The 23,576-nt window shown below is 40.9% G+C and overlaps 1 protein-coding gene across 3 annotated transcripts in view; it reads left to right on the top strand.

Annotated features, from left to right (window-relative positions):
* CSMD3 (CUB and Sushi multiple domains 3) overlaps positions 1-23,576 on the top strand; it is a 1,313,655-nt gene that overhangs the window by 485,593 nt on the left and 804,486 nt on the right. For all 3 annotated transcript variants that reach the window (XM_025197227.1, XM_006018073.3, XM_006018072.3), the window contains exon 6: positions 2,453-2,565. In XM_025197227.1, coding sequence (XP_025053012.1) covers positions 2,453-2,565 — 113 coding nt within the window. The remainder of the gene's footprint in view (positions 1-2,452; positions 2,566-23,576) is intronic.

Below are 23,576 nucleotides of genomic sequence, written 5' to 3'. Positions count from 1 at the left end.
AAAATGAAATGTTACAGCACAACCAAAATAATGTTTTGACAATTCTACATTTTTAGAATTTTCCATCTTTGGGAAAATTTGAATTTTCAGCTTTTTTTATCCTATCCTAAACACCCCCTCCATTCCTGTCTCCCCTGCCCCCCTTCCCCCTCCCCACCAAAAAAGGGAAACAGTCTTATACAGTGGAAATTCTAGTTACTGCCCAGCTTTGATTTTTAAATGTAATTGTAAAATAGTGTTATTCTAAATATTATACACCCCTACCTGTCAAGATTTTTTTTCCCCTTTGGTTCTTTCTAGCACTAAGACAATCCAGTCTTGACATAGAAGTCCTGGTTCTTCTTGCCAGGTCTATGACTGACCTCTTGAGTGATGCTCCGCAAGACAGTTTCCCTCTCTATACCACAATTCCTTCGTCTATAAAATGGGATGATTATATTGATCTCCTTTGTAAATCTATTTGGGATCTATATCTGAAAAGAACTATATAAGAGCTAGGTATAACTGAAATAGTGAAGTCATTCACCATTAAACCCCTGCAGAAAGCCTGAGTAACCCTTTGATCATTTTCAATACAGAAAGTAGATATGTGTTTGAATGAGAAGAGAGAATAATTTCAGTATGTAAGGTGGTCATTTCGACTAGGATATAATACTAGCCAACAAAGGAAAACTGTTTTGGAATAAACAAGATATACTAGGATTATGTGAATTTCATGAACTGCTGTTACTCTTAAAGGAAATTATAAGCATGTTCCTCTGTTAACATCAATAGTTTGAGAAGCAAAAGATGTGTACTCAGTGAGCTATTAACCCACAGACTTTCTGTATAACCCTAAGTTAATTAGATCAAGGTAGTCAAAAACACTTAGGGGCCTATCTCTAGAAAACCCTCTGGATGCCTATCTACATTTTTTAGGCACCTAAATATCTTTTCAGCTCTGGGGCCCTCTCTTTTTCATCTCTAAAATAGAGATAATAGCACTGCCTTTCTGCAATGGGAAGTTTCTAGATGCATATATTACAATGTTTAGTAAACTGCATGCTTTTTATTCTTAGGGCATAAGAATTTGCCTTTTGATTCCATGTTTTAAGGAAACCCAGAAACTTGTAACACTTATCATTCATAAGTTCTCTATTATACTCATGTATGGAAAACACATAATTATTACCCAGATGAGTTATAGGGTGTGTCTACATGTGCATTTAAGTGTAACTAAATTTAATGTGTATTAAGCAATTTTGGTAGGTGTCTACACATGCAAGGACTTGGGATTAAAATTAGTCCCAAGTCCCTGCAGCCCTGCCATGTGCCGCTGTGGCTACTGGGGAGAGCTCTAGCCTCCAGCCACATGGCTGCCAGCAGTGGCAGCCATGTTCAAACCAGGGCCAACTGGCAGCCATCTGGGAAACTGACCTATGGTCAGCCCCTTTCGCCCAGTGCGGGGGTATCATGTGGTAGCTTCCTCCTTGCCCACCCTGCCTCTCCATGTCAGGGCTGCTCCTGCCAGTGACTCCTAGCACCCTGCTGCACTAGCCAGGCCCATAACAGTAATGACCAGCACCCCATTCTCCAGCTGGCCCTGGTGCTGGCCCCGGCAGCATCCCCTGCCCCCACCCAAGCCCCAGGACAGCCATGCACCCACCATCGGGGGCCAGAGCACTGGCTGTGGTGACCCCTGCCTGACCCCCTCCCACTCCAGCACGCCTATTCTGTGATCCACACACCCCATGCCCCCTATCCATCCCCAGAACCACTCTCAGGACACACACATGGGTGAAACAAACACAACACCCACCCTCATGCTTCCCCCCGTCCCCGTTCCCTCAACAAACAGAAACCCCTCCCCCTCATTCAACAGAGTCCACCACCCTTCCCATTCACCAACAATAAAAAATACCTGCTTACCAGTGTGAAACTATATACAAGGAGAAAACTATATACAAGGGGAGGAAACTATTTACAATATTTTGGGTGTTCAAGCTCAGAGTGGGGGCTGTGGGGGGAGTCTAAGAGGCAGGTGCCCAGCACTCCAACCCCTGGATGTTCCCTGGGGATGGGCTCAAGCCAGTGCCCTAGTGGTAGGGAAGACGCGGCACTAAAGTTAGTCCTGGGTCACATCTACATGTGTGTTAATACACATTAACTAATTGTGCCTTAATTTGATATCTGCATTAGTAGGTATCATATTTAGGCATGGTTAGCTTAAGTTAATGCATATTAAAGGTACACACATGTAGATGCACGCCCGTAATGTGCATTAACAAATCTCATGTAGACATGCCCATAGGGTAAATTAATGTGAGCATATCCATGTGTTGGTAAAAAATATTAACTCTGTTTTTAAAGTATTTAATGAAATCATTATTTTTTTCCTTAAAGCCTTCAAAACCCAGTTATAGTTTCTGTCTCCTGATAATTATTTTTGTTTCATTTGTCTCTCTTAATCAAGGTTGTCTGGAATGAACATACCTCCTCCTATTATCAGCAACAAAAATTGGCTCAGACTTCATTTTGTAACAGACAGCAACCACCGATACCGTGGATTTAGCGCTCCCTATCAAGGTATATTTAATGAAAATCATTTTTTGTTAAATAATTAAAAAAAAAAAAAATTGGGGGGGGAGTAAGAAAGCAGTATTTCATATAAAGAGGGAAATTTCCTAATCTGTTTATAATGGATAATTCAAACATATGTAAATGATCATTCTCCTGCTGTGGGAACAACATCATCTTTGTTAAATTACAATATAGACTAAAGCAGATACTTGCCCTGAAAATGTTTAGCATTTAAAAGGAATCTAGAATTCTGAAAGGTAGTGTGTAATACATGCTGAAATAACATTTCCATCATTAAAGTATATTGTTGCCTGTTCAGAATTATATAATAGACCATGTTTGTAAAACAGTGCATGAGAACTGCATTACTAAATAGAAATTTTATCAAGTACAATCTATTTCTGTATGCACTGTATTACTAAGGGTTTAATTAACCTTATTAGGATTCTTATCCACTCTTTTTATGAACAAGTATAATTTTGAATAAGTAGAACAAAAGTATCTGAGACATTAACTTGGGAACCTCAGTGTTTAGAACAAGATCATTATAAAGATAAAGTACTAATGAAAATGAAGCTACTGTTATATTTGGTAATACTGGCTGCTTTGTTGTAACCCATTATTGTAAATAATACATTTCAATCTTTATAGTGTAGCAACTGGTCTTTTGGGAACAGTAACCCTTGTTACGGTTATGTTTTTCCATTTATTTGTCTAAAGGATTTTTACACAATAACTAGCAAAGGGGTTTTAGCTGTAGCATCTCTCTTGCGCTATTTCTGCAAATAATTATAAATGAAAGAAAATGTATCTGTATTTGTAACTGTTCACAGGATCAGGTTCCTATTATATTTTTTAGATGAGGCAAATGTTGCAGCTGGAGTTATACCATACTCCTGAAATGCAGTGCCATTTGCAATTGGAAGTCTTTTATAATTTTGTGCAGTTGCCTCAGATATAATGTTCCTCTCCAGGACAGAGCTGAATTTTGAGTAGTATTTTATCAAACCTGCATACTTCTGTACACCAGATTTCTCTAGGTTATGTACCTCTAGAGTACGTACTTTAAGAAAATTTACATCAAAGGAGACATCCTACTGAAGCCCTGGGTTTCTTTCAACTGTATTAGCTTAGATTTATTTTTGTATAGCATACTTCATACCAAATATCACAAAGAAACTACTGGAAACAGAATATGATATAGGGTTAGTAATAGGATATGACAGAGGCTTTCATTGCTGGGTCTGTAGACTAAAGCAATCCCAGGCTGGTAGTGACTAATCATCTGGTAGTTTTTTCAATGTCTTTTATATAGAGTAAAATGAGTTGGTGATCACACTTTGCTTTGCAAGTTGACAAGTGTCAGCATAGGGGACAAAAATGCCTTATACCATAACTGATACCTTTTATAAACATTCTTGGTAGAAGTGCCAAGAAAATTAATGACCAAGAAGTATGCGCTATTCAATGATTCCTAAAGATATTCTCTCTAGGTCATATATGAACACACGGTGGGCAAGCATGAGAAATCTGAACATTTTGTTCAGAGTTCTTGTTTATCAACTAATACCTGCAACCTCTAAAATCTTCTGTGAACATAAAAGTTAGTTTTCAAAACAAATCAGGAAGAAACATAGGGAGAACCAGTAAAAATGCATCAATATTTACTGCATGGTAGTAGCTGAAATACTACAGAGTTAAAATGGAAAAAATAAAAGTTCCCAGAGTTAAAATGGAAAAAAAAAAAAAGTTTTGTAAAGATGGGCAAAGCAGCTGTCAGAGACAGAAAGCAAAACCTGGCATATGAAAACTGATTAAATAAAAATAAAATATAAAATTGGTAAACATGCAAGAAGAAAAATGCAGAAATGCAGAAGGGGAAGCTGTGATTTTTAGTCAATGGGCATGTCTACATGGTCATTAATGCACCATAATTATGGCACATTAAGCTTAGTACCTGTGATAGCCATAACTGGCACTACTGCGCATTAGTGTAGAGGAACTTTGTTGTGTGATGTTAATGTGCATTAAACTAAAGCTACTGCGCATTACCTCATTAGCATGTTTTTTTGCCAGCTGTGCTAATGCACAGTAAAATTAGTCCCATGTGCATTAGGTGTCTTTGTGTAGGCATGCCCAATGATCTACTAATACTCAAAATGTGTGGGGATACAAGACAAATCTTAAATAAGGAATCCCACTTACGTATAAAATTAAATTTTTCTGACGGAACAAGCACTTTCTGGAAATAGTTTGTAAGTAAAACTGAGATAACCCTTTTTTCCCCCTTTTTCTTTATTTTACTAAGTAAAATAGATTGTTTACAAAGCCCATATTTGAACAACTTATTTGAGCCTTAATTCTGTTTTACACTTTTTGCAATGAGAAGAAATTTCACAATAGTCCATTTTATGCAATAATCACCTGCAGTTCACAACCAGTATGTTGAAGAGTAATTGGACTGAAATTCAAGTTTCAAGTAGGTTGGTTTTCCTTTTGAGGTACCTTGGGGGTTTTTTCTAAGCACTTCTGCTATCCTGTAGCATTGCTGAGTTGTTGTTGTAATTGTTCTATCATTTTCTTTCAAAAGCCTACCCTTGTCTGTATAGAGCACATGCCATCATTACCACCAAGATTACTATAACATTCCTTACCTTTCCCTTCTCTAATCATTCCCACATGCTACCAGCACAGCTAGACTGTCCTCTCACTCAAGCCATTCTACCCCATTCATCCCTTCGCTCAATTTTTCACTTCTAAGGTCTAAACTCCTCATTCTTATCTTCCAGACACTGTGTCCCAACATCATTTCTACAAGTGCTTATTATTTCAGCACTCCTCTTGTGTAGCTGCTTTTGGTTTCCTCTTTCCCTTTGTACTGCCGCATTTTTCTCACACTGGCCCCCTTTTCTGCAATATAGCCTCACTCTTTAGAAACAAAAACTCCTGGGTGAGGTAAAAAATATACCGGTGAATACAAAGGCAAATCAAGAGTTTAAAATGGAACCAAAAAAAAAAACCCAACCAACCAAACAAAAAAACCCCACAAAGTACTCAAGGTTCATACACACAAACTAAAACAATCATGTACACTTCATCTGTTCCCGTCTGGTCATAGTTCCTGAACCTACTTTTATTTCATGACTACCTATTTTGTGGTGTTATTTTGTATCTTTTACACTTTGAATAGTTTAGAAGCCCAAGACTTGTAAACATTTATGTACAAACTTAGTTTCAAGTATATGCATAAGACTGGGTTTTAACTTTTTCATTAACGGGCACACATTCCTATGAGCACTTTCAAACAGCAGTACAAAATGAATGAAGTTCACCCAGCACAGAGGGCTTGTGAGACTCTGTATTGTGTTAGCCATAATGTAATATGCATTGTGTGCTTGGTGATTAACCTCATCCTGAACATCTTTTAGATTAAAAAAATGTATTGAATGTAGCTATATTAATATAAAATGTCAAAATATCAATGAAAAGAATTAAAGTATTAATAACTATTCACAACATTTTTCTCCATATTGTCCTACCTCAGAACATGCTAATTCTTTTTGATCCAGTTCTCTATTGTAACACCTCTTCTGGGCTATAAGGACTGGGCTGAGGCTTGCTTTCCTTATCACTTTCTACCCAAAATTCTTCTTCCATTTACAAAATATTTTTGAAAAATGAGCTCAAAAATTTTAGATGTTACTGCTGCCACTACTGTCATAACATCAGACTTACTCCTACTGCATCTGCACTAATCACTAGTGCTTCTTCAGTCTACCCTATTGTTATAGCTGTATAACTTCTGCAAGCTTCCCACTGACCCTTGTCACATCCATGTAACTCATACTTCCATGTAACTTACCTGATTTGATTGAGAGGTTTGAGTCTGATTTCCTACTTCTAGTCTCCCAACCAGTCTTTAAGGTAAAATTGTTGGTCAGGGAAGATTTGAATTTAAGAGTTTTAGCTGGGAAGAACGTTATTCATATCTGTTTAAACTAGTGTTTAACCATAACTTTAATATACAGCATCTCCTTTAACTTTCTTTCCAATCTTTTCTCTTGTCAATCTTTTTAAATATTCTAGCAAATTTCTGTATTAGTCCAATATTTATTATCATGCATCTCATTGCTGAAATCCATCACTTGCGCCTCTTCCTCCCCCCCCCCCCCCCCCCCCATTTCTTGATATTATATACTGGTAATGATTGTTTTCACAATGTTGACATATTCTAATATGTAGGCTGAGTTGCCAGACTGATCTATCATCAGTTAACGTTCTTTGCTTATAGAAATCTAATTTAAAAAAATGAAAAGAGGAAATACGCATGCTGACTCTTCAGAGCAGGATTTGGAGAATGTGTAAATATGAAGCAAGGTGTGGGCTGATAATGCTGTTTATTAGTTGCTAATCACTCATGTGGAATCAGACTGATGTAAAACAGAGCACTGAATGCCTGAGAGGATCTGTTGCAGCCAAAGTTGAACAGTTTTCTTTTTACACTTTATTATTTCATTCTTTGTTTCCCCCTCTTCTGCTTTTTTCTCCCTGTCCTTTGGAATCATCTGAGGAGGAATATGAATAAAAACAATTCTTATTTATAGCAATAAAAAAGTAAGAGGCTGGGAAACTATAGGCAAGTCTTTCTTTCTTGTCTTTCTTTCTTTCTTTCTTTCACCCGTACCGGGTAGCTGAGCAGGACGCCATCTGCCTGGCCAACTTTCTACTGGGCCAGGCCAAGATGGCCATCCTCAAGAGTCATCACAACTGGCTTGCTGGGATTGGCTCAGATGATGTCCTGCGGCTTTTTGGCCTCCTGGTGCAGGCGCGCATCGCGCTGGAGTTTGAGCACGCTGTGGTCCAGCGGGCATTGTCTGCCTTTGAGGCATGCTGGGCCCTTGAGGAGGTGCCGTTCCATGTGTAGGATGGCCATCTTCAATACTCACTCTGATGTCATGACCGGTCTGGGCAACTGGGCAGGCTCGGTGGTGGACTGTGACTCCATGCTTGCGCTATGCCCTGGGCCCTTACCAGGCTACTTTGTTTCTTTGTGTAGGGAGTTTGAAGGTTTTGTCATGTGTGTGATTGGACAGAGCAGGGTAGGACTCGTTTGTTTATAGAGGGCTTTGATCTGTACGACCATGTGGCTGGGTGTCCCAACTGCATAACGGCATGTTAGGCACTATGTGTAATACTGCGAAGGTGTCTGTCATGGTGTGATGTTATGAATGTAATGGAATAGTACTTTTGGTTTGATGGTAATTTGTGTCTTTGTTTTGTATATGGGACCTGGACCCCAGAGGGGCCAACTTTTTGTACCCCGAACCGCTGAAAAAAGTAGCTAAAATTCAAAGTCTTTCTTTCTTTCTGCCAGTAATTAGTGTGGGATTTTAGTTTCTTCTATCTCATCTGTGATCTCTATGACTAGGTGATATTAGTCCATCTCTTGTTTATCCATTAACCACCTCAGAAAAAAAAATACGTTATAGTTCACAATAGGCGTCCTTGTCAGAAGGCTAAGTAGAGATTGCATGGAATTCCTGGGAATTAGAGGAAAATAGTCCCTCAACAATTATTGTGTATAGGATATTGTAAGATAGCTGCTATGTATACTCCCTTCCCATTTGGGCATCCCAGTTATCTTGTGCTTCTACTGGATCCACGGTCACATGAATGTGTTTGGTTGGTGAAAGTGCATGCTCATGGCTATATTAGGCTTGACCTAATCTTTACCTTGGATCAGACTGAGCTGTTTCCTTTGGTGAAGGGAAAATTCTCTAAACAGTAGTTCCTCCAATCTTTATCTGTGTGCAGTGCTCTCACACACATAGAAAAAGACAGAGCAGGACCACGCGTTTTTTCTGTAGTTAGATTCTACCATGGAAGGAAGAGTAAGGCAAGATTTGCCAGTAAGGAAAAAATTCCATTAAACAAAAATTCTTGCAGTCTCCTTCATCTCTTTCCTCAATACAGGGTTTTAGACTGTTCCTTACTGACCAAAATCAGTTAAATCGGTCAAGACTAGGTTGTTCTTTCAATTAATAAATAAAACCACAAATCAGAGAAGTTTAGCTAATTCTAAAAACCTGAAAAATATGAGACCAATTTTTTAAAGGTATGTAGACACCATAAAGAGGTAGAGAAGTTCCTTTTCGGATTTGTAAGAGTCATTAAGTAGATGATGTGTTTGAATTCTTAACTGAACATACAGCCAAATTAGCATAAACACTGTTGAATATCACACTAGCCCCCTTAGCCTCTTTAGATGCCTAAGTACCTTTTGAATCTTGTTTCTGACCACCAGAAAAAAATATAAATTCATTGAATCTGGGTTTAAATCCTCTGCATAATAATTCAGTTGTTTTTTGTTTTTTTTTAATCTGATAAAGGTATTTTATATTAAATGGTAAAAATAGCATTTCAAATTATTTTTTATTGATTAAATGCAAAATACCTTAAAAGTGACAGAATTTTTCTCTTTGGAATAATTTCAAGATGCAGATAGCTGAAACAGGCATTCAATTTAAATCATAAAAAGCATCACTTTAAAATGTATTTTTATTGATTAAAATTTGAATGCCTATTTCCAGCAAACTATATCTTGAAATTATTCCAAAAAGAAAAATTAGAATCCAGTTCATAAAAGATGTCATTTACAATTTCTAAAACTCTAAAAAGGTAAATATTAATAATCTGGAAAAGTGTATATGTTAAACTATGTAATTGCCTAAATTAAAATATATATATATATACATATTGCTTCATCCTGGTTAGTAAAGCAAAGTAATAAGCATAGTATGCAGACTGTTTGTCTTCAGTGGGTGCATCTACACATGCACTTTACTGTAGAGTAAACTAATTAGCTCCACAATAAAGTGTCACTGTGTACACATGCACCAGTATTAGGGCACAGTAAATTAATTAACTCTGCTGTAAGATAGTACTGTTGGGGACAATACTATCTTATGTTGGAGTAAGTAACTGAGGTGAAATGCATAGGTAGACCGTGACAGGAATTGATTAGAAAAAGCCAACTTGCTAAATGGGTACTTTGCATTGGACTTTCACCAGTCCCATGGGACGTCCCTGCCCATTATGGGACAGGGTGGCCTGGGTGAGGGAGATTCTTTACCCTCCATCAAAGCTGACCTCGTGAAGGAACACCTTGAGAGGCTAGATACCTTCAAGTCAGCCGGCCCTGACAGTTTACACTCCAGGGTACTCAAGGAGCTGACTAGCATCATAGCTCAGCCCCTGGCACAGATCTTCGAGAACTGGCACTCTGGTGAAGTGCCCAAAGATTGGAAGAAGACCAGTATGGTGCCTATCTTCAAGAAAGGGAGGAAAGTGGATCCAGCAAACGACAGGCCCATCAGCCTGACCTCTATCCCAGGGAAGGTCTTAGGAAAGATTATCAAAGAGGCCATTCTTAACAGACTGGCTGATGACAACATCCTGAGGGATAGCCAATCTTATTTCCTTTTACAACCAAGTGACCTATCACCTGGGCAAGGGAGAAGAGATTCATGTCATATATCTTGACTTTAAAAAAGCCTTCAATCTGGTAACCCACGATGACCTCTTAGCAAAACTGGATAACTGCGGCCTTGACCTCACCATGATCTGCTGATTGGGGAACTGGCTCCATGGTAGAACCCAGAGGGTGATGGTTGATGGAAGTCGATCGTCGTGGTGTGCTGTGACCAGTGGGGTTCCTCAAGGCTCTGTCCTTGGGCCTACATTATTCAACATCTTAATTAACAATGTAGACACTGGTATCAGAAGTGGACTGGCCAAGTTTGCTGACAATACCAAACTCTGGTGTAAAGCATCCACACCTGAGGACAGGAGAGTGATCCAGGCTGACCTTGACAGGCTCAGGAAATAGGCGGATGAGAACCTGATGGTGTTTAACATTGGAAAATGCAAGGTTCTCCACCTTGGGGGGGAAAAACCTGCAGCATGCTTATAGGCTCAGCAGTGCTATGCTGGCTAGCACTACGAGCGAAAGGGACTTGGGGATCATGATTAACCACAAGATGAACATGAGCCTTCAGTGTGATGCTTCAGCTAGTAAAGCGAGCAAAATGCTGGCTTGCATCCATAGATGCTTCTCAAGCAGATCCCAGGACGTCATTCTCCTGTTGCACTCAGCTTTGGTGAGGCCACAGCTGCAGTACTGTGTCCAGTTTTGGGCTCCACAATGCAAAAAGGATGTGGAGAAGCTTTAGAGAGTGCAGAGGAGAGCCACACGCATAATTAGAGGTCAGGAAAACAGACTTTGTGATGAGAGGCTGAGAGCCATGGGACTCTTCAGCCTGGAAAAGCACAGGCTCAGGGGTGATCTGGTGGCTACCTATAAGTTTATCAGGGGTTCTCACCAGGGTCTGGGGGAATGTCTGTCTACCAGAGCACCCCAAGGGATGACAAGGTTGAATGGTCACAAACTTCTCCATCACCATTTCAGGCTGGACATAAGGAAGAACTTCTTTACAGTCCAAGCCCCAAGGTTTGGAATATACTGCCACCGGAGGTAGTTCAAGCACCTACTTTGAACGCCTTCAAGAGATATTTAGATGTTTATCTTGCTGGGATCCTATGATCCCTGCTGACTTTCTGCCCGTGGGGTAGGGGAACGGACTCAATGGTCTTCCGAGGTCCCTTCTAGCCCTAATGTCTATGAAATCTATGAAATAGAATGCAAGGGTGCTAAAGTGTGGACGCTGCCTGCCACCTAGTCATATGGCTCCATACTCTTAACATCCTCATGTCCCAGCCAACCCCTCTGCCACTCACCACCGCCACCTGGAGTCCAAGGCTGGACCCCCCCTCCCCTGCATGCTCTGTCAGCCTGGGGATGTTCTATCCTGGCTGAAATTGTTGCTGTCCCAGGCATACATTTAGATGCTGCACCCAGGGACAATTTCCTCCAGCTCAAGAGGCTCAAAGGCATGTTACTTTTTGTCACATGAATAACATGTGTAGATGCACTTGGTATATTTTAATGCTGATCTCATTAATTAGAGAATGGGAATGAACCTTTTTAAGGTTAGTAACTCCAAAGTGAAATGCAACACAGGAGTGAAATTAAGTTAAGGCTTCCTGCTTTTGGATTAAACCATGATTTAAATCATTTTGATTTAAAGTGGGGGTGTCAAACTTATCTGCCCACCTTCTACGCTGGATCCAGCCCACACAGTGATGACTGGCTGATCCAAGACCTGGCAAGAAGAGGCACAGCAACCTGGGCACTTGATTACCACTTCCTGGCTTCTTCCTGTGGTACTGCTGAGGCTCTGGTGCTGCTGCTCTTGCATGAGGGCTTGGCAGCAAAACTGGGAAGAGCCACAGCGTTGGAGCCTCAGCAGCATCATGGGAAGAAGCCCAGCACCACAACTTGTCTTTGCAGTTACAGCCAAGCACTCAGATGAGAGCCATGGTGCTGAAGCCCCAGCCTCACCATGTGAAACAGTCTGGAATTATGGGGTTCATCTACACATGCAATTAGTGTGATGAAACAAACTCTGGCACAGTTCGCACCAGAGTCAGCTGCTCCCAGGAGCAGCATCTTCATGGGCACTCAGGACTGCAGCAGTCTGAACTGGGGCAGAGCAACTTTGGGCTGGCAGCAGGCTTGGAGAGTCAGCCCTAGGCTCTGGGTGGGGTGTTGGGCAGCAGAGGGGCTGGTTGGGGCACAAGAGTGTCAAAACTGAAGAGCTGTGTGGCTGACCCTCCTGACCCTGTTGCTAGCCTGGAGCTGCTCCTCCTTGGATTAAACTGCTGCAGTCCACATGTGTTTATGCACAGTAAATGACTCCACTGTAAGATAGTACTGTTGAGAACAGTAAGCCCCCAACAGTACTACCTTATGGTGGAGTTAATTAATTTACTTTGTCCTGATACTGGCTCATGCTTTACTGCAGAGCTAATTAGTCAACTCAACAGTAAAGTGCCTGTGTAGTTTCACCCATGGTTGATTTGTTGCTGCCACAGGAACAAATCAGGGTTCTGCTGGTGCTCCAGTGCTGTAGGTCTTGCTCAGGTGCTTGGCTGCCACTGGGGGAAGGTCCCCCATAAAAGCTAATGGCCACATTTGGCCTACTTGCCATATGTTTGACAGTCCTATTTGTTTTCTTTTTAAGCCAGGATAGGTCTTGTCTCATCTTTTGTCTATGCAGACCATGGAGATACAGCCAAGATGCCTATTGCACCACAGTTAGATAAGACAACCTATCTAAGAATAAAAAGTGTGTTAGTATTTTTTGGCACCCCCGTGGGCCACAACTGACTCTAGTGAAAAATGAGAAGCGTATGGTAAAGGCAGGAACAGACTCTTACATTCCCTTCAATATATTGCAGACTCTGTCAAGAGTATCCAACGTAGGAAACTGCATCATGGCACAGTTGTGCTGCTCCTACTTGCCCCCAGGGAATGCCCCTGCAAGCATGCTCTGGCACACAGCAAATTGCTCCAGGTTGGGTAGGAAAAGCTGGAGCCACTGGGGGAGGTTAGGGCTACCTGGGCTGGCCCCAGCAGCCTTACCTGGGGCCTTGGTGGCTTCCTGGTGCTGCAGTTATGGTGATTTGGGTCTGTGGAGCCCAACTGGCCAGAACCACTCTCCAGCTGCCAGCCAGGCTCTACACACCCAAATCACCATAACTGCAGCTACAGGAGGCCACCAGGGCTGGGGGTGGGGTAGCCTCCCCCAGTGGCCCCAGCCTCCCCTACCCAACCTGGGGGAATTTTCCATGCACCAGAGCACGCATACAGGGGTGTTCCCTGGGGACAAGTAGGAGGATTGCTAGCTATAGCAGGAGGCCTGGCCGGCAGCTGGTGGCTCTGGTTGGCCAGGCTCTGGTTTTGGGTGGTACGCACTGCCACAATGTGTACTGCCCTGATTTTTATTTTGGCATGGGTTTCTTGACTCTGGGATCTCCTGAGGTCAACCCCATTTCCTCCTTTTCCCCATGCAAGGTAGAAGTATGAGGAATGCCTGCCTGTATGGTGTGCAGCACAACAGATGTATCTGGATCTCCACACACCCACACTTGTCTGGATGCAGCCTTTGTGTCTGAAAAGAACAATGTAGCCTACAAGTATAATAATCTGCAGCCAAGATCAGTCTTGCTCAATGGCTGTGACCTGGATTTTTTAGTTAAGCAGTATTTTCCCTTTAATGCTTGTGGGATGCTTGTTAGCTTACAGAGACAGTTCTAGGACTTTGTGTGAGGTTCATTTTTTAGTAAGCTTCATTTGAGCATTCACTTCATGGATTGAAAAATGGTAAAGTTTATGGAACAGACTCCATTAAGTCTTTAGTATCTAAGAAAAAACAAAGATCTAACTGCAGTGCAGCATAGCAAATGGCCTTTTTCTTCCTGAAAGAGTTAGTTTCAGTCAGGATATACTGCTAAATGTTATATTTTGTACTATGTCTCTTAAAATGTATCAGGAGGCTTCTGATCGGTTATTTGAAAATGAAATCCAATTGAATTCTCCTTCCTGCTAACTTTCAATCTGCTGAGTATTATGCATAAATGAGAAACTGCACTGACCCATCTGTTTGTGATCTCCTCCTAAGCCTTATCTTGCTTTTGAACTAGAATTTATCTAAATGAATTCTTGGTATATTAGGTTTAGCAGTAAAGAAGCATGCTTGAGAATCGGGTCTATAATGCTTTGCCATGTCAGGAATTAAGTTGAGTCTGTCTTGATTGGACCTGTACTCTCTTTTTTTCTGTTGGCAGAAAATCCTTATCAGTTTTTATTTGCTCAGTGAAGAACCACAAAAGATTTGGCCTACCAGCATTTCTGTCTCATTTGCCGTAATCCAGTATGGCATGAAACGACATACTGTTCATTTGTTCTGTTTCTCCATTAAAGTCAGGATCAGAAAGATTGAAGAATTTTAAACTTCTGTTGAACATCTTGTATTCTAGCCCCATGCAGGTGTCTGTGGAAGAGTAAAACCATAATGCAAGTCATTGCATTCATGATTTACCCTCAATATACCCCTGGGCTCAATCCTGGGAGGTAGGCCCTTTTGCCAGCTCTAAATCAGCCAGAGAATCCTTTACTATATGGGCTATGACTGTACTTTTTAGAACCATAGAATGGCATAAAAATGTATTGGCATTCAGAAATGAGAATATATTTCATCTTGATAACACTAAAACATTATTTTCATCTTGATACACCCAAAACATTATAATGTAGTACAGTATATATCTATGTACATCATCGAACCAAGAACTGTAGTGAGTTTTGTTAGGATTGACAGGCTCTGCTCAAGTTAAAAAGAAATAAAACAAAACAAGTAAAGTTGAAATGAAATATTTTTACCTTATCAAGATGAAATAGTCTGTGGAATTGAAACAAGAAAATTGAAACAATTTTTTTTTTCATTGAAGTGTTTGTTGCGATATACATGTCCCCACAAAATGCTTTGATTTTTCACTGCAACTCCATTTTCTGATGAAAAATTGTTCAACAAAAATATGTTTTGAACAACTCTAATTTCAAGAGTTCTCACAGGGAGTACTAGAAAGTGGAAGTAAGAACAAATGGAGTGGATCTGGGAGAGAGAGTCTTGGGAGATGCACACGTGCGTGACATTAACAGTATTAGATGGAGCACTATTACTCAGCAGTTGTAAGTATAGCTGCATCAGCATTGGAGTTGTAATGTGATGCCTGAGTGCCCTGAGCAGCAATGCCACATGCAACAGTGTTGTGGGCTGCACTGCCAGCGGCATGGTAGTCACCAGTCAGGCAGTGCCACTGCCTCAATTTTTTTGCATGTCCCTGTGGGGTTGACACTTGGGGCTGATGCCGCAGTCACCCCCACTTTGTTACCCTACAGCTCAGCATTTTCCTTTTTACCAGCCCTTCCCCTTTTATTCTATTACTATTACATTCTTTCATTACTACTCTTTATTTGAGTCTGTGAGTTCCTTTTGCAATGTGAGAGAGATTTTGGTCATTTGGCAGAGAATTGATGAAGAACAGGGGATTATACTGCTTGTTTGGTGTATGTGTTTGGGGAGAGTAGTGGGGACCTATCTATGTATGTTATGATGGATTTTCAAACTTCTGCCACTCTCCTTGTCTGAGATTCCAAATTTCTGAATTGATCTTCTTACAGTTAATGTGGGCAGCTCAGTTCCCATAGCAGTCATGATTTCTCAAACTATTTCTCTGGTGATTTAAATGATCATAGTTTGAGTTTATCCATTGGCTTCTATACTAGCTTCTTCTGTAGAAACTTCTATTCAAATATTATCTTAGGTTTAAAGTAAAAAAACAAAAATAAATAGTCTCTATTTGTGTATATCACAGAACACTGCTTTTCAGTCTGAATGACAGTGTCAGCTGGGTTTGGAATAGCAATTGTGTTTCAAGTCAAATGGATTGGCAGAACCAATCTAAGAAACCTTGTACAGATGCTGAATGTATGTGGTTCAGGCAAGTGTTACTAAGACTCTATTTTAATAATTACTAAATCCACACACAGAATTAAAAAGAAAATCCTCAGTGGCACTCTAGGTTGCTCTCAACAGGTTTCAGCTCCATATATTTTCTGATGTAGAATACTGAATATCAGTTTGTAAGGAACCATAGATGTCTCATGATGTATATCACTCTTATTGCGTTGGTTTTCTAATAGTACCAACCTTTCAGAATTTATCTGAGTGCACGAACATTTGAAACAGGCTGGCATCACCTCATATTACAGGAAAGAATGTATAGACGTATTTCACTGTGAATGGACCCAAGAGGACAGATGCTCAGCTGGTGTAAATGCAAGTAGCTTCATTGATCTCAGTGAAACTCAGTGAAGCTATGCCAGTTTGCAGTAGCTGAGGATGGGGCTGGTTGTTTTCATATCCGTGGGGGATAAACGTCTATATTACAGCTTTCAGTCCACATTTTCACAAACTTGCATGAGAAATCTTGTTAAGGACCTATGCAAATGGGTGGGGAAGAGTCTCAGAGGCAAATGCAACACACAGATTTATAGATACCTGGATATCAATTTTTTAAATGGAAGGGGCAGAGACGTGTTGCTGTGAGCCAAGAACTCCCAAGCCCCACCCTTTCTCTTCGTTTCGTATCTCAGAAGCAAATAAATTAATCTATCTTTTGAAACAATGGTGTTGTGCAAAAATCCCCGAAGCGTGCAGATATTGGAAAGGATGTTACTTCCAACAGATATCCACAGTCCCCCAAATAAGCTAGCTAAAGACCACTTCAAACAAAGTGCATTCAAAGGTGTATGATATTCTATACAGCACTGCTGGAAGTTTCCCAAGGGTTTACAGTGTTAAAGCATCCTTCCAGACAGCCAACTGCCAGTGTTTAGAAGTTTAGGTTTATCTTCTCTCCTTCACTTTTTTATTAATTTATTCTTTTTTAGTTGAGAACAAACTTATAGCTTTTTTGCCCCCCAGCCTTATAAAGAATACCATATAAAAATGGGAAATAGGAAAAAAAAATCCATAATATATCCCTGTTATCATCAATTAAAACAATGTTACTACCACCTAACATTTCTTGGATACTTGTTGGTGTAGATGGAGAGGGATATGAACCAGGATGCTAGTCCTCCATTTACAATATCTATATATTTATAATAATTTTGGACTTTGGATAGGGCATTTCTTCAGCTGTTTTTCTCAATCACAGGATGCTGGATGCAAGAATGAAAGAAAGTATGTGAGCTGTCATAGTGTTATATACTGAGATATCAGCAAGATGGGTTCTAAATTTGTAGGGTTTATGAAGCATCACTAAATGCATACTCATTATAACGGGGCAGAAAATGTTCCTGTTGCTCTGTATCCATCCTCCCCCACCCTCCCCTTCTCCACTGAGCATTGTAATACCAAAATCATTCAGGGGGGAAAAAGCTGATTCAGAAATGCTTAATGGTGACTCATTCTCCTCTACTTAGTGTCTAGTCAGCAAGGATCCTGGTTTTCCCTGATTAAACCCCCCCCCACAAATTTTCTGATAAAAAAATCGCAAATTCTCTCATAAAACCCCCCAAATCTGTGGTTAAAATGAAAGGCTGACCACACCCTCCCTGGTCCTACTGGTGCCCCTCACTCCCCAACCACAGCCCCCCTGGACCTGCTTCTGTCCCTCACCCCCACCCCCAGCTCCTGCTACCACAGCCCTGCTGGAGGGGGCCCCAGCTGCCAGGGCTATGGGGCCAGGGACCCAGGTCCACAGCTCCCTGCCCCTGAGAGGAGGTGGTGGCTGCCTCAATGGAGTGCAGCATGAGCTCAGCTCTCCCCCGGTTGCCTGCCTGCTGCAGGTTTTGGTGGGGGGGAGGTTGCTCCCCACTGTGGCACACACTTCCGGAGGGTAGGGGGACCCTTGACCCCCAGATCTGTGCAAAGGGTCGGGGCTGCCCGCTGCCTATTTCAGGCTCACGCCCCTACCCTGCTGCCCACCCCCCCGCTCCCGGGCCTCTGCAGCCTGGCGTGTGTGACCTGGTCCTGCAGAGAATAGTGGAGCTGCACAGGAAGCTGCCTGCCACTGTCAGTGACGCACTACCCTGGTGATGCGTCCCCAGCCTGCGTGGCTGCAGCAGGGGTGGTGGTGTGGGGTTGTTCACAGGGGCCAGGGCAGGGTAGAGCTTGTAGTGGCAGACAGCTTCCGTGCCCCACTCTGCTGTTCCCTGAAGCACCGGATCACACTTGCTGGGCTGTGGAGGCCCCAGGGGAGGGCAGCAGGGCAGAGAGCATGAGTCTGAAGCAGACAGCATGCAGTCTCCACCCCACACACAGATCTGGGGGGCTCAGGTCCCCCCTGCCCCCTGGGAGTGCAGACAGTAGTGGAGAGCAGTCGTCCACCTGCCCAAGCCTGAAGTGGACAGCCTGCCCTGCCCCTGCTCTGCACACAGATCTGGGGGGCACGGGTCCCCCAGGAGTGTGCACAGCTCTACCGCCTCCACCCCCCTAAACAAGTCACCCACAGACCCGCCCCAGCCCTGCCGAACTCCCTCCCTCCCTCCCTCCCTCCCTACCCCCCACCCCAAATTACCGGAGCCATTCTGGCAAGGGAGAGATGATTTGGGGCTTAACCCCCAAATTACCCTCCCTACCACCCCCCACAAATTTCCACACTGCCTGGCAGCCATGTGCAGTACATACATATAGCCCTCGCCCCCACACACACGCACCTGACTGCCCTCCTTTGACTCCCTCCCAGCCCCCTGCAGGCTGGAACTGCACCAGCCTGCAGAGAGTTCGCTGCAGAACTGCAAAATATCAGTTTCCTGATATTTGCAAAACTGCAAAATACAATGGGTTTCTCTGGTAAAATGAGAAATCTGCATTTGCCTTGGCTAAAGGGAGAATCTGTGGTTTACTCTGTTTTTCTGTGGGACATGGAATACCCAGATCCCTGCTAGTCAGACTACATTTCCAATGATATGAAGAGGGTGAGCAGTATGTTTTGTGATACCCAGATTTCATGGGAGATGAAGACCAGCTTAGGACACCTATCCATGTTGGAGAAGGAGAATAGAATGTAATCGTGTCTATGCAGAAATACTTCCCTTGTTTGGATTAAACATTTTACTTTTCAAATGAAAAATCAAACCTTTCCACCAAAAAGAGCATAATCAAAACACTTTAAAAAATGGCTCAAAACCTATCAAAACTATTTTCACCTCGGGGGGAGGAGGGGAGGGGCTTTTGATAAGCCCCAAATCATCTCTCCCTTGTCAGAATGGCACAGGTAAGCCCACTTCATCATCATGTTCATACAGTTTTTGAGCTACCTATAATTACCAACAGTGTTAATTGACTTCATTCTTTCTTGATCAGCTTGAGTTTAGGGATTCTGCTACTTTGTCAGATAATTTATCACAGACATTTAATGGCACTGGTTTTCTATACAATTGGTTGACATTATGGCTTGCTTTTTTCAATATAATACTTCTCTTGTGCCATTCAGAAGTTGATATGTTTGGATAATTATTTGACCTTTGATATAAAATGAATGACTTTCTGTGGAGGCAGAAAGTATGTGAAGTAATTGAGTTACTGTCCATTTTTTTAAAAGATCTATTTCTCCTTCCTTTTTAAGGGATATGCTTTTCTCATTTGAATGGACTTTATGAGCATATGATCTCTACTATTCAAAACAAGCTAATTGAAAGTCTACTTGGCAATATAAATATAGTTGTCACATAGGTTAACACTTGTCAGCAGTTACTAGCTAATGATATTTGAGATACCACAGTTATTATTTAATTTGATAAATTTGACTTGTTTGCCATCACTATTATATGCATTATGAAAACCACAAAAAGATACCTCAGTTGCGCTACTATCATATTAAATGGTTTTGGAACTTACTGGTGACTCTGTCTTCTAATGTTCAGAAGCAATTTGTATCTTTAGCAAACTTCAACTGTGTGAGATGAAACATGTTAGAGTACAACATCCTAGATAAGAACAGTGATTCTGAGATGAGAAGTCTGAGTGGAGCCTGCAGGCTAGGTGAGGTGAAGGTACTAGAATAACTTGGCAGGGTCAAGGCAGAAAAGTTAATCCTTGGGAGGATTATCCAGAAGGGTCCATTACATCTTATTCTTCTCCATGAAGAAGTCTGGAATGGAACCTCACATTCCTGAGTATCACCATTGCTCTGCTGTTTGCCAAAACCTGTGCAACCTACTGGCAAAGTATGTGTGAGAGTTTTATATACCACCGGGTCCCTAACACATTCCCCAGTGCACTGGAAAGACTGGAGAATTGATCAGAAATGCATAGTGAAGAGGGCTGTTGACTTTATATTCCCTGCTTCATTTGTTGCATATGTTGAAAGGTATGCAATGACTGAAGCAAAAGATGGCAGGAAGAAAAAGCATCATATGGTTAAGGCAGTTGAATGTTGTCCTGGAGAAGTGGGTCCTATCCCTGCCTTCGCCAGACTGGACTAGATCCACAGAAGAGTTTGGGAGCCTAAGGGCATGTGCACACTGTGGAGGTAACATGTCCTGGCCTGGATGCCCCTGAGCATGTCCCACTTCTCTCTGCAGTGACTTATTCTGGTAAACACCAACCTAAAGTCCTCCCCCAGCAGCTACTCTCAAGCATGCTAGAGACTGAGGTTTCAAGAGTGGCTGCAGAGGGATGTCCTTAAGTGGCCTCACCAACATAATTCTGAGTTTGGACCATATGTCCTGCCAGACGTGGGCAGAGTTGTCATAACTACAGCATGCTGTTGCTGCTATAGTGCAGGCATGGCCTAATTGCCTTCGCACTAATTAAACTATTTAATTATTCACTAAAGTACGGACTGGAGCCTAGAGTTACCTCTTCTTGCCTACTGCTTTACCCCATCTGTAAATGCTATAGCCAGTAGGCTGTGAAGATTAGTGTACTGAGTCACTGTTCTGACTAATGACAGCAGAGCAGAAGAACAGAAGTTAGAGTGTGTTCTTCTCCCCATTGAACCCATTTGCAAACCATGATAAATTAATTCGTTTTTATTAAATTAAGCCTTCTAAAATAAGGTAGCACAAGGTTATATACCAGTTAAACAAACTCTGTTTTCATAGATGAAATGCCACATAGGCCCTGTGCAGATTCCTTGCACTCAGGTTCTCCCTTAGTTGTGATCTTATTGCAACTGTATTTCCTGGAGTACTAAATTTAGTGCTGTCAATTAATAATTGGACATTTGCCTAAAGTCATTATTATTTGCTTTCTAATATATGACAATATTTCCCTATAATTAAAATGGGATTACTCTAACCATGTGGAGTCTGTTGGGAAATATTGAGATTGTAATGATGACATCATAAAATGAATATCAGGCAGCAATGAAAAAATTGCTGAGAGAGAATAAAGAAGCTAAATTCTCAGTGATAATGTAGGAAAATAGGAAAAATAAGTATTTAACTGTAAATATGCTAATTTTTGTGTCTAAAATAGAACAAAAGATGTTTCATGTCTATCAGGACCCATCCAAATGATTTCTGACACGTGTGTACTCAGTTAATTTTCTGGAATGAAAAAAAAATCTGTAATTGAATGTTTGTCAAGAAAACTTGTGTAATTTCTAGAAGAATAAATGTTATAAAAATAGGTTACTGATCAGACAAAGACAATGGACTTTTATATAAAAAATCATATGATTTAAATCAAACAGGATTATATATAAAACTTCAGGAAGTGCTTTCTGTAGTTATGTCTTTTATTAACTCCAGTATCACTTGAAAGTAGTAAATGTCAGATTATTCTAGTTGAGGAATTGACCCCAAATCTATATAATACTTTGTCCTTTAAACAGACAATGTTAAATTCCTGAGTGAAAAGACACAAAATGCATTGTGTCTGTCACTCTGAGAAATTAAAATTGACTAGCATTATTTTTTTAATGAAATATTTTTTATGTTTTCATTTTTTTCTCAGTGATATGAAGAGCAGAAAGTTTAGTACAAAGGCAAAAACGTAATACATTTTGCTATGTGAAGAACTACAACCATAAAGAAAAAACACAAACAATAAAATACTGGTGTTTTAGAAAAATATACAATATTCAAAACTATGATATATACCACAAACTCAACATTAATAGAAAACTGTGGAAGGCTCCCGTTTAATCAAGGGTAAGGCTTGTAAGGAAGGACATTCAGATGATATTGATCTTTTGTTCCTGAGCAGGCCTCTGCAATGCCTTCTGGACCCAAGCATGTCCTTCTGTTCAGTAATGAATACCCAAAGGCTGTTTTAACTTTGAAACAGATAACCCTATTGCTCTCAGATGGCCATTCCCCATGGTGTAAAGAAGGTCTTGGGGTCAGGAGCTATCCCCCAGGAGTGTCAGATTCCCCTCACCTGCCTTCAGAGAGTGAGTGCCTTCCTTGCATGGCTTTGTGGTCTTCACTACTAACACTTTAGACCATGAGTGTCAAACATATGTCTGGTGGGCTAGATCTGTAGTTATGTCTACACATGGAGCTATGTGTTCTGGCCCATAGGACTGCCAAAAGTTAAGCTGGCGAGAAGAAGGAGGCTTTTGAAATCTGGAATGTCTTTTCCCATTGGGAGACATGTTGGCAGCAGCCGGGGGGTGTGATGACTGTATTAATCCCGATAAGATTAAGATTTTCATTTTTTTTTCTCAGTAATATTAAGAGTGGAAAGTGTAGTACAAAAGTCAAAACACAATACATTTTGCTATGTCAAGAAGTAAAACCATAAAAGAAAGAAAAGCCACAAACAATGAAATACTGATATTTTAGAGAAAATGATGGTATCCCAGATTACAAGTATATGCCAGCAACTCAACATTAATTAGCTTCGGAAAGCTCCCTTTTAATCAAGTATAAGACTTGTAGGGAAGGACATAGCCATTAGCCAACCCTTCTCACCTGGCTGCCACCACCATTAACCATGTGGCTCCAGCACACAAAAAGCCCCATGAGCTAGATCTAGCCCAGGGAACCAGGTGAGTTTGATACCACTGTTTTAGACAAACTGATGTGTATATTAATAAATTGTAAGAGAATGCACCATTAGTGTTTTAAAGAGTCTTTTTTATGTATTGTTATTTCAAATAATGCTATTAAAAGTGTAATTGCAAAGGTTTAACTACTAAGTCACCAATTTTAATTGTGCTTGGTGATAGCTGATTTGGCAGGATGAATAATCATTAGATGTGCTTTTAAAATAAATTTTCTTTTATCTTTCTCACTATTATGAGGTAGTCTGTATTTCTAAGGATAAAGAATTGGAGACAGAGAGACAAGTCTCAGTTTAGTATTGCTTTATTCTTTTGTTCATAGAGATATGCATACAGACAATCCCACAAAAATGTTTTTAAAGTATTTTCATTTGCACAATCCCTACAGATGTGTTTTACAGTTCAAGCAATCTGACAGTTTAAGATATTGTCCTATGTGATATCAAAAGGGCATTTTATACATTTAACTTCATATTTATACTATGTATACATTCTAATCCATTTCTATTCTATGATTACATTTTATT

The sequence above is a fragment of the Alligator sinensis genome, unplaced genomic scaffold, assembly GCF_000455745.1.
Source record: "Alligator sinensis unplaced genomic scaffold, ASM45574v1 scaffold112_1, whole genome shotgun sequence".
Taxonomy (NCBI): domain Eukaryota; kingdom Metazoa; phylum Chordata; order Crocodylia; family Alligatoridae; genus Alligator; species Alligator sinensis.
Note: the sequence above shows the minus strand (reverse complement) of the source record. Positions and strands in the feature narration are given on the sequence as shown.